This window comes from Squalius cephalus, assembly GCF_949319135.1.
Source record: "Squalius cephalus genome assembly, chromosome: 18".
NCBI classification, from domain to species: Eukaryota; Metazoa; Chordata; class Actinopteri; order Cypriniformes; family Leuciscidae; genus Squalius; species Squalius cephalus.
Genome location: NC_137139.1, coordinates 33,046,462 through 33,059,192, shown reverse-complemented (window position 1 = coordinate 33,059,192; position 12,731 = coordinate 33,046,462). Strand labels below are relative to the sequence as shown.

At 37.4% G+C, this 12,731-nt stretch overlaps 1 protein-coding gene across 1 annotated transcript; it reads right to left on the bottom strand.

The window, feature by feature from the left end:
• Window positions 1–1,848: 1,848 nt before the first annotated feature.
• Window positions 1,849–12,297, bottom strand: rnf150b (ring finger protein 150b). The gene is made up of 7 exons (XM_079850045.1): window positions 11,551–12,297; window positions 8,723–8,973; window positions 7,179–7,250; window positions 6,946–7,028; window positions 4,306–4,402; window positions 2,756–2,960; window positions 1,849–1,988 (listed from the first exon to the last, which is right to left on the bottom strand). The coding sequence occupies exons 1-7, from the start codon at window positions 11,999–12,001 to the stop codon at window positions 1,888–1,890; spliced, it is 1,260 nt and encodes a 419-aa protein (XP_079706171.1). The 5' UTR covers window positions 12,002–12,297; the 3' UTR covers window positions 1,849–1,887.
• Between the last annotated feature and the right edge of the window lie 434 nt (window positions 12,298–12,731).

The window sequence follows — 12,731 nt, the reverse complement described above, 5'->3', positions numbered from 1 at the left end:
ATGATAGAAACATTTTGTTAAACCACTTACAAGTGTTATGTTTACAACACCATTGACTACACTATTGAAACAATTACTTTTTATTGCAACTGTACATGAATAAATAGGCCATTTGGCCCTGGACTAATAGTTTATTCTATTTGTCCATTCTATTGGCTCTATTCTATTTTGAAGACTTGTGCTGGCTGCACAAGTCTAATTTAAGGCTCTCACAAATAAATAGTATGGGTATATTATACATTTTTTGGGTTTTGTGTCCGTGGTGTTCTTTCATGCAACAGGGATAAAAGAAAGCATACAGTTTAGGCGGAAATTGTGAAAAAATGTGTGTTATTTCTGGTTTAAAGAAGTCATGTGACATCTGTGTTTGTCAAACAGATTCAGTACTGGGCTTAAATGAAAGCCTAAAAGGTCCCCTTTCCAACGATACCAAGCACCATATTATAGAATATTGATAATATCCCTAGCATGAGCCTAAACCAGATATACACCAGATTTCAAAAACGGAATTTATTTTAGGGGGTTAGTAACTTCATGAGCTCAAAAAAGTGATTTCGCTACCACCGCTGCACTGCTATCGTGATTTTTCTAATACTAGGGGTGTATACCTTGCCAAAAAACAATGATAGCATTTGCCCCCTCCCCCCTCCCCTCTTGTTTAAGACATTGTTCATATGTAAAAAATATGCTTAATCCAATATAGAATGGTAATGCTTGAAATTTCTGTTTTCTCCGATTTGAGGTGCAGTGGAGAACTTTGGTTATACCAGCTATAATCCTCTAGATAGAAAGGTCATCTTGGACTTAAATTGAAGCTTATAAACTTGGGAAGTGTTTCATATACATTTGAGGCAGTGATATATATAATAAAATGCTTGAAAATGATCAATTTTGATGACAATTTGTCAGGCGGACAGCCATTTTTTAGTCTTTTGGGGTATGTTGAGGGTGATATTTGACAGAAAAAAGGCAGCAATGCCCAGAATCTTTTTCTGCTAGTTTCCCCTATGTGTCAGGATACACCATGCAAAATTTTAGGGTTATATGGCTATTTATGTAGCTGCAGTACCTTTATATTCACAATTACATCATTCCGCCACAAGCTTTTCCCCAAAAAGGGTGTTTTTTGGCCCCTGAGACCAAACGGGGCCGAGTTGGGGGTGGTCATTATCAACTTGTGATGGCCCAAGGTATAAGATAATAGGAAATAATAGTGAAAAAAAGGTAGCAAAAAACATCCTGAGGAGTGGACCTGGCTCCCGGCCTAATAAGGGTGATAAACAATGCATGAAGGGTTTTTTGGGCGCACTGTCCCTTTAAACGGAATCCACTGAAATCAAATAAAGTGGACAGGGCATGTTGCATGCACAGCAAACATCACATGTCCTAGAAAGTCCCCCAGTTTCCCCCCGCACAATATCCATCCAGGTCTTTGGTTAAGGGCCAAATCCCACCAAAAAAAAAAAAAAAAAAAAAAAATCTAAATACTGATACTCTTTTTTTCTTTAATACTGCAGAACTCGAGCACATCAAATGCTTCTCTATAGAAAAATAAACCACTTCTTATCGGATTTCAAAATAGTTCTTTCAACTGCGCTGGAATCACAGACAACGGCAGAACAGGCAGCGAACGACAGAAGAGACAGAGGGAATATCTGATTGTCGAGCGGAGCAGAACCGGTCGTCTGCCAAGTGCTTTAGCTCAAGTACATACTGTAGTGTGCACTTCGGGGCGAAGAACCCTGCTTTTCAGAGGAGAAAGGGAGGAGGATGAACGTAACATCGGAGTATGTACTCGGCAGGCAGTGTGTGTTTAACGGCGAGTCACTGGCCGAAATTCCTCTGAGATTGAAGCCCATTCAACCCGGTCCGGTGGGCGTGGCTAAATCAACACTTTGGGTCGTCAGAGGGTGTGTCCATGTCCAAGTGCCCCGCCCCCAGAGCGAGAGAGCCCTCTGAACTCCCACTGACTATCGGCTGTAACTCGCCTGTGGAAGAAACACAACATCATATCGGCTTTCAGATAGAGTCTATATTTTAATGCTATCCTTATTAATCAGCGTGCAAGATCAGAATCATTGCCGTAATGCACTGAAAATAGAGTGCCAAATGCCCTTGTGAAAGGGAAGTGCACTTAATTGTCTGAAAACCTCAAATTGAGTTTACACTGAAGGATATTCCTTATAAGTGTATTATTTCCACACTAAATACTCAAGGGCATCTGGATGGTTTGCTATTTTCATGTTATTGTTTTTTAAAGTCCCTCTGTGGTGTAAATCAAGTTTTTAATGTTGTTTATGTGGTGTTTTTAATGTGTTTTAAGTCAAACCATGTGTAAATTCATGAGTCGACAGCATTGCTGAGTATTTTCTCCTTAAAACTGCAGTGAACCAAAGACAGTCTTGGTTTGAAATCGCTGGTGTTTCTGACGTCACAAACTACCTTGTAACCAATCAGATCAACGTGTGATCGTCAACCAGTGGATCTCTGAGCTGAGTGAGTGGAGGCGGGGCTCATTTGCATATTCATAGAACCGCGTATACTAAATGAGGCAAGGGTGTCGAGTTACATTCAAGCTATTTTAAGGCATGAAGACATTATTTTTCATGTCATTTTGGTGATCAAAGATGAGTTTTAATGGATACAATTATTGACTACAGGGAGACTGTAAATGCTTTTTTGTAGTAATATGACCCACAATGCATTGCACTAGAGAAGAGGAGGGCTTTTCTGACATTGCGGATATCACACTTACTTTGTTCGGTTAGCAAGGTGTCCTGGGACAGGGGCTCAGAGTCCAGGAGGACCTGAGGGAGACCCACCATCCTCACGCCAGGGTCACGCCCCCCCGCGACATCCCCGCCCATGACATCATCACTCATCACCATGGCGTTGAGGGCCACGCCCCCCACGGCGAGCTCGTAGTCCAGGGGAAGTTCATTCAGACACTCGGCACTCGACTGCACACCAACATAACTCAATTACACTACATCCATGAAATAGAGTTAAATGCCACAGAATTAAAGCAATTCAGAGACTTTTCCAGGGTTATTATAATTAACTAAAACCATAAAATAAACTTTTGTGACTTGAAATAAAATAAACTTAAAATTTAAACTGACTTGATTTACTAAAATATCAAAACTAATTAAAATAATTTAATAAAAAACAATAAACATAAAAAAAGACAACCTAACTGAAATTAAAATAAAAACAGAAAATATATCAAATAAAAAATAATTACAAATATTATAAAAACTATAATAGTATCAGTGTGCTTGGTCAGACACAAGCTGATGTTGTTAGTGAACACCAATGTTTCATAATAAAATAAAAATCGCAAAATAATTGAATTTATTAATTAATAATTGAATTTATTATTACTATAATTTATAATAATTATTCATTAATAATTGAATAATAATACATAAAATAATAATAAAGTGCATTTATTCAGACTGTAATTCAGCTGTCTGCTTCTGTCTGAACTTCATGTTAAACAGATAGTTCATCCAAACATGAAAATTCTGTTATTAATATAATAATAAACATTCATCAACTCACGCATCAGTTGTGGCAAACAGAAGAAGCAGTGAGAGGTTTGTTCTCGCACGTCAAGCAGCTTTGGTTGAGCTCCTGTTAATGTTCGCTGATCAATGTTTATATGCCAATAAAAGCCTAAATTAAATCTGTCCATCATATAAAGTGATCAAGTCTCATCAGAAAATTTGGACTAAACCGCTCAATTCATATGGATTAGTTTTACAATCTATTTATGAGGCTTTTTGAAGCATCAAAGTGGTAGATGGAGGGACAGAAACTGTCTTATGGGTTTGGAACGACATGAGGGAGAGTAATTACTGACAGAATTTTCTTTTTTTTTAATTTTCTAACTTCTGTCAGTAATTACTCTCCCTCATGTTGTTTCAACCTCGTAAGACTTTCGTTCATCTTCAGAACACAAATGAAGATATTTTTGATGAAATCTGAGAGCTGTCTCACTCCTCCATAGGCTTCTCTGTTATTGAAACTTGCCGGCCCAGAAAAGTTATTAAAGACAATGTTTAAAATAGTCCAAGTTTATCAAGCGACGAGAATACTTTTTGTGCGCAAAAACAAACAAAAATAACTATAAATTATATTGTGTTATATTACATTATATTACTAATTTAAATTAAAATTTTGGGGTGAACTGTCCCTTTAAGCTCATTTCTCTTTCTCAAGGAGGACAAAAAACATGTCCAAACAGCACATGACACACTCGCCAGCCCTCTGCACAGTGGAGAAGGAGAGAGAAGCACTAACCGTGAGGCCGAGAGCTTTGAGGATGTTCATTTTACACATGGGACACGTGCGATGGTCCACCAGCCAGGGGTCGACACAGCCTTTATGAAACAGATGCCTGGCAGACGGAGAGAAACATGAGATTATCAGGCGAAAACACAATCTACTCGCTCGCTCAAGTTTCATTTCCAGCAAACAGTTTGATTTCAATTCATTTGCAAAACATTCACAGATTCTTTTGAGTCATCTAAATGGTCTAGTGCACAATTTTACATCCTCTTTTTGTAGTCAAATTGAATAATTATTAATTTTGTTTGAGATTTTTGGTTGTATTCATTGAAAATTTACACTGACTATATAGATAGTTAGAATAGCTATATATTATATATATATTTAAACAACAAACAGCTTCAATGGAATTAGTAACTTGTAGTTTAGTTAAATACTTTTATTTATGTAAACTATTTATGATGACATTATCACACTATTTGAGACGCTCACTGTTAAATACTGATTATTTAAATTAGCAATATAATATGATATACAAGTAATTGCAAAATATTGTTACTGTACAACATACATAACTTGTAATGTACTTGACTAATTTAAAAAAAAATTTTTGTTGTAGTAGGTGTAATAAAATATAAGTCAATAATTTAAGCGTATAGTTACGCAACTAAAAATATCAACTTCAGTGTAGTTAACTAATTACATTTTTTGCTGTATTTAGGATTTTTTGTGGAAATAATTAATATAATATAATATGTAAATTTTTAAGAGTATAGTTATGCTACTAAAAACATTAGCTTTAAATAGTCAACTAATTTTATTTTTGGGTGAATTTAAGATTTTTTGATGTAGTAACAACATAACATAACATAACATAACATAACATAACGTAAAGTAATGTAACATAACAATGTAACATAACATAACATAACGTAACATAACAACATAGCGTAACGTACCGTAGCATAACAGCGTAACATAACGCAACATAACGTAACAACATAGCGTAACGTACCGTAACATAACAGCGTAACATAACGCAACATAACGTAACAACATAGCGTAGCGTACCGTAACATAACAGCGCAACATAACGCAACATAACGTAACAACATAGTGTAACGTACCGTAACATAACAGCGTAACATAACGCAACATAACGTAACAACATAGTGTAACGTACCGTAACATAACAGCGTAACATAACGCAACATAACGTAACAACATAGCGTAACGTACCGTAACATAACAGCGTAACATAACGCAACATAACGTAACAACATAGCGTAACGTACCGTAACATAACAGCGTAACATAACAGCGTAACATAACGCAACATAACGTAACAACATAGCGTAACGTACCGTAACATAACAGCGTAACATAACGCAACATAACAACATAGCGTAACGTACCGTAACATAACAGCGTAACATAACGTAACAACATAGCGTAACGTACCGTAACATAACAGCGTAACATAACGTAACAACATAGCGTAACGTACCGTAACATAACAGCGTAACATAACGTAACAACATAGCGCAACGTACCGTAACATAACAGCGTAACATAACGCAACATAACAACATAGCGTAACGTACCGTAACATAACAGCGTAACATAACGTAACATAACGTAACAACATAGCGTAACGTACCGTAACATAACAGCGTAACATAACGCAACATAACGTAACAACATAGCGTAACGTACCGTAACATAACAGCGTAACATAACGCAACATAACGTAACAACATAGCGTAACGTACCGTAACATAACAGCGTAACATAACGCAACATAACGTAACAACATAGCGTAACGTACCGTAACATAACAGCGTAACATAACGCAACATAACGTAACAACATAGCGTAACGTACCGTAACATAACAGCGTAACATAATGCAACATAACGTAACAACATAGCGCAACGTACCGTAACATAACAGCGTAACGTACCGTGACATAACAACATAGTGCAACGTACCATAACATAACAGCGTAACATAACGCAACATAACGTAACAACATAGCGTAACATACCGTAACATAACAGCGTAACGTACCATAACATAACCTAACAACATAGCGCAACGTACCGTAACATAACAGCGTAACGTACCGTAACATAACATAGCGCAACGTACCGTAACATAACAGCGTAACGTACCGTAACATAACGTAACAACATAGCGCAACGTACCGTAACATAACAGCGTAACGTATCGTAACATAACGTAACAACATAGCACAACGTACCGTAACATAACAGCGTAACGTACCGTAACATAATGTAACAACATAGCGCAACGTACCGTAACATAACAGCGTAACGTACCGTAACATAACTTAACAACATAGCGCAACGTACCGTAACATAACAGCGTAACGTACCGTAACATAACTTAACAACATAGCGCAACGTACCGTAACATAACGCAACATAGCGTGACAACATAACGTAGCGTGACAACATCGTATCATAACATAATGTACTGTAACAACATAACGACGTAACATAACGTAACAGCTTCAATGCAGTTAACTAATTTGATTTTTGCTGTATTTAGACTGTTTTTGTTGTAGTAACTATCTAGTAGTGTAGTGAAGTTAACTAGTCTTATCAGTGCAGTAAGGTGTGTGTTTACCTGCAGGGTAAGATTCTCACTACATCATTTGGCTTATAACCTTCGATACACACGGCACAGTTATCAAAATCACTCTCCGTTTCCTAAAGGAAAAAAACACACACACACACACACACACACACACACACACACACACACACACACACACACACACACACACACACACACACCTCAGTATCAGCAGAAATCACTGGTTTAAAGAAAAAGATACTCAATGTTTATCTGCCGTTCACCTGATCGCCTTTCCTGATGGTCCGCACTTGTAATTGGCTGATGGCTTTTTTGGCAGCGTCGCCGAGCCTCCGCTGACCAATCAGAGAACAGAAGGTGATTAATGAATGCACGTCTCCTTTGACCTCAGTCTGTTATTTTCCACATCAGTCTCTCTTTGTTTTTTATGTTATTATCATAAAAGCTGTAATGAAGGGCTGTGTTTGCATTCAACTGCAGTTGCTTTCCTGTGATGAAAGTCACTTCCTGTGGCCTGTAATCATGTTTTAGGGTCTCGCTCAAACACACACAAACATGCAAACTATGCACTAGTGGCAGAGCACAAGAATGTGGTTAGATCTCAGGGCTGCACAAACAGGGTGGAAAAAAACAGATCTGTAGGGCAATTGTTTGGTTTTTTTGGTTAATGAATTTAAGACAAATATAATAACTGTAAAATTACAATACAACTACTACTACTGAAATAATAATTACTACACTACTACTAAATAAAAATATCAAAAATTGTAAATAAAAAATTGTAAATATGAATAATGTAATATTTCACTGTATAATAAATTTGAGTATAAAAAATATTTAAAAAACTTTACATTTAACAAAATAATAATAATTGTATTACTACTACTAAAAATTTAATTAGAAATTTTACTAATGTAATATTTCACTGCAAAATAACAAATGTGAGTATAAGAAAATTATATTATATATTTATTTAGATTTATATACTTAATAATACTTTTATTTTATATTACAATTGTATATTTATTATTACTACTACTACATAAAAATACAAAAACTACTAAATAAAACAAAATTGAAAAAAGTTATACATGTAACATTTCATTGTATTTTTAACATTACAACTATAAAATTACAATACTAATATTTATGGTATTAGTATTGTTGTTAGTATTAGTATTTATGGTACAAGAGTATTAGTATACAATACTAATACTCTTGTGGCGCAACTCAACTTCCGTACGGACGTCTGCGGGAAGCTAGTTATTTTAGTCGATAAAGTTTTAAAATATGGACATTTTTCTTACACAAACGCATCTCTTCACTTCAGAAGGCCTTTATTAACCCACCAGAGCAGTGTGGAGCACTTTAATGATGGATAGATGCACTTTTATCACGAATGGATGAGCTCTGATCGACTTCCAAAAAAATATACCCATTGACTCCCATTATAAAGCTTGAAAGAGCCAGGACATTTTTTAATATAACTCTGATTGTATTCGTCTGAAAGAAGAATGTCATATACACCTAGGATGAGTTGAGGGAGAGTAAATCATGGGCTAATTTTCATTTTTGGGTGAACTTTCCCTTTAATTGCACAAAGCCATATTGCAATTTTGGTTTGATTAAAATTAATCATGCAGCCCTATTTGCTCTTCACACACATGGTCATTTTGAGCAAAAATGTGTCTATCAAATATATACGATGACTGTAGACATTGTAAACAAGACTGTAAACTAGTATTTGGACACTTCAGCTGCACTTTAAGCAAAACGGTTGATAAAAGGAAGTTTATTGGGATTGAACCTGGTTGCGGTCCCTGGCGTTGGCGTATCTGAACCGCTGGATGTAGTAAAAGACGAGCCAGGCCAGAGAGATGATCATGAGGATGATGAAGGAGATGGAGACGAAGACCACGGAGGTGCGGCTGACGTATTTCTGGAGGTTTCGAGTTCCTATGGTGATGTGCATGTGAACCGTGATGTTCCTCTCCAACAGAAGAACCAACTCACGACCCTTCGGCTCAGGAATCATGATGGCCACCACATCACTAGTGCCTGAAAGAGAGATCAACCGTGAACCAAACCCTAAACTAGAGGAATTAAGGGCAGCTTTAAAGGCAGTGTGTAATAAAGCTGTTTGTGGATGTAAAAGGTCCACAAAGTTTCAAAAATCAAAGTGCAGATAAATAAAGTTGTCTCCTAAAAGAAAGTAGTGATTCTGAAATCCTGAAACGGGTTGCAATAATTCGAGTCTTAGTTCCTGTTACAAACCTATGTACAATTGTTACAATTTTCCATAATGCCAGTTTTCACTGGCTGCTGACGAACGACGTCTGCTTTTACTCTCAAACACTGTAGTTGTAGCTGAGACTGAAAGAGTTTTGATAGGACAAATCAGAGCAGAGTAGACCAATCACAACAGACTGAGTCATCTGACCAATCAGAGCAGAGTAGACCATTCACAACAGACTGAGTCATCTGACCAATCAGAGCAGAGTAGACCAATCACAACAGACTGAGTCATCTGACCAATCAGAGCAAAGGAAGCTTGTGGAAAGGCGGGGTTTAGAGAGAGAATCTTCAAACGAATCGTGTTTTTTGACCTTGAATGCATATAAATCTGTTGAATTAGTTTCCAAAACAGATTAGGAACCTTTATAAAAGCATAATGAGGCACTTTATTTGGTATTATTTATAAACCGTTATAGTTAATAAAATCATTCATTAGCTTGTATTTTAATTTTAGTGTCATTTTTAGTAATTTAATTTTGTTATGTGCTTTCATCATTTTTATTAGTTTTTGTTCGTTTTAAATATTACTATTTAGGTTTAATTTATTTATATTTCAGGTTTTATTACCAAACATGCATTCACCACACATAACGTTATAAGCATTCAATATCACTCATAACTAGAAAAGCATTTATGCAAACACTTATGCATTGACCATCATAATCCAGACATGCATTTATAATGACGCATCAGTCAAAACCAATCCAAATGCAATCACCATGATGCATAACCTAACATAACACACATCATTTATCATCACACAAAACACAATCACACTACATATGCATTCATCGTCACTTATATCCATGCATTTATCAAATCACATATGCGTTCACCAGCACACACAATTATGCATTTTTTACACATGCACCAAAACAACGGATATGAAAGATATGCATAAGCCATCACTCATAACCTAACATGAATACAATTGCATATAACCAAGCATGCATTCAACACACATAACCATTTATTTTCAATTATAATTTATTATCACTTGTAACTAGATATGCATTTAGTTCTTATTTATTTCCAGCATGTCCTTTCACTTTTCACTACTTCAACTCAAACGTATTTAGTTGCCAAGGCAACATAGACTATCTTTTTTTACATTTTCTACATTTTTAATGCAATACTTGTATTTTATTCCAATTATCAAAAACACATTTTTAAAATAGTTTTAGTCTTTGTAACCAATAATGTGTGAAAACCCCCTTAACCCAGATGAAAATGCAAACTTCAAAGCGAGAATGAAAGATACAGAACAAAGAGAGGAACTTAAGCAACATTTCTGAAGCCCTTCACAGGGCCAGATAGAGCGCCAGATAAAACTCTCACAGCGCTACAGGTTTCCTCTGAGACGAGGAATGATGTGATCCAGTCGAACCTGAATGCAACATCATGTCTAAAGCATCGCTCACGACTTCCAGATGTGAGAACATGCAAACACAGCTGGACGCCTGCAAACTCTGGTCAGGAGCGCGGCAGCATCACACATACTCAAACACGGAACTTTCTGATACAAAATACTCACTATTGTACATTAATACAGAACCCATGTTATTAAAACAAATTACTTATTTTAATAATGGCATACTTTCATATTACTCAGGACGTGTACAGCAGAAGCCCAGAAACATGATGTGAAGTGTTTTAAGAGACAAAAACACAGCTTGAAATAAAGCAATACACTTAAGCTGCCTTTGTTTACATCAGACATTTGTGAACAGCTGGGTCTCACAATAAACCTCAATTACAATCACACATTTATCACTAGATATGCACTTATCATTTTTAAAACATATATGCATTCATCATCACACATTTACCAAAACACTATAAAATATGCATGACATGCATTCACTATGATGCATAACCTAATATGCATTTACAAACACCCATAACAAGACATGCATTTACCATCACAAACAACACATATACACTTAATATCACACATAACTACATATGCATACATCAAATCGCATTTGCATTCACCAACACACATAACTGTGCATCACACATGCATAAGCCATCACATTTAAGGAAGACATTCATCATCACACATTTACCAAAACACTAACAAACTTGCATGACATGCATTCACCATGATGCATAAGAACCTAATGTGCATATGAAATGCGTAACTGCATTTCTAATTATGTGTGTTAGTGAATGCATATGTGATATTACGCATGCATATGCACTTAGTAACACAAATAAGTGCATATGCATTCATCAAATCACATATTACGCATGTATCATCAGACATAAGCACATGTGCATTAGCCATCACTCATAACCTGTCATAACTAGATATTTCTCAAGCGCACGTGCATTCACCTGGATGCGGCATGGTGATCGTCTCATTGGGGTTGGAGGATCCCACGTTGAATATGACCACAGCTGACGCGTTGTGTCCCACGGCGTGTCTAATTTTATCTTTGAACGTGCAGTTTCCCCTGCTGATGAGCGCGATCCACGCGCCGTGCGCGCGAGGGGTGAACCTGCTGTTGGGGTCGCACGCTTGTCTGTCCTGCGTCGTGGCGGGCATCGCCAACACGCCCCTGGCCTCGCGCTTGAGCGAGTGCTCCCCGTAACGTCCGCACTCCGTCTTCTCAGTCCGCACCTCGGCCGTGTCCGGGTCCACGTATGTGATGTTGACGAACGCCGTGTACCATTCCTCCTTCTCGGCCACCGTGAAGTCCAAACACAGCAGATGCACGAAGCAGAAGGACAGGAGCCAGGTGGACAGAGCCAGACTACGACACGCCTGGATCACAGACAGTGCCATAGCAGTATTACTGTTATTGTTGTTATTGTTATGATGAGTCTAACGGCCGCGAGTCGCGCGTTCATTCCATAATCTCCCTCTTTGTGCGTCTTTACGCGGCGCAATAACCGACACTCATGAGTTAACTGTATTAAACACTCGACTTAGAAGAGCGAATATTTGGATTAATAAACCCTAGAGCCTGTTGCATGCAGCAGAGGCGCGTTGTTTGGGTTAAAACGCGAGCAGAAGCGGTGCGACGGAGGCATGCTGTCGGATGTTTTCGGCCTTCAGCTGCTGTGACAAAACCTGAGCGCGAACTGAGGAAACAGCGGCCACTAGCGGCGCAGCGATGATCTGCGCATGCGCGACACGATAAGGGAGCGTCGGGAAATGGCAGTTTTGTGATGAAACGAAGCAATACTTAGGGACTGAGATAAAACAGTTAGAAAATATTAAAAATATTTTTTTCTTCTCTCCATTTTGTTATTAAAGGGATAATTCAGCCAAAAATGAAAATTAGCCCATGATTTATTCACCCTCAAGTCATATGACTATCTTCTTTCAGACAAATACAATCCGGGTTATTGTCCTGGCTCTTCCAAGCTTTATAATGGCAGTGAATGGCTGTTGCTGTTTTAAAGTCCATAAAAGTGCATCTATCCATGTACTCCACAGGCTCCGGGGGTTAATAAAGGCCTTCTGAAGCAAAGCGATGCGTTTGTGTAAGAAAAGTATTTATATTCAACAC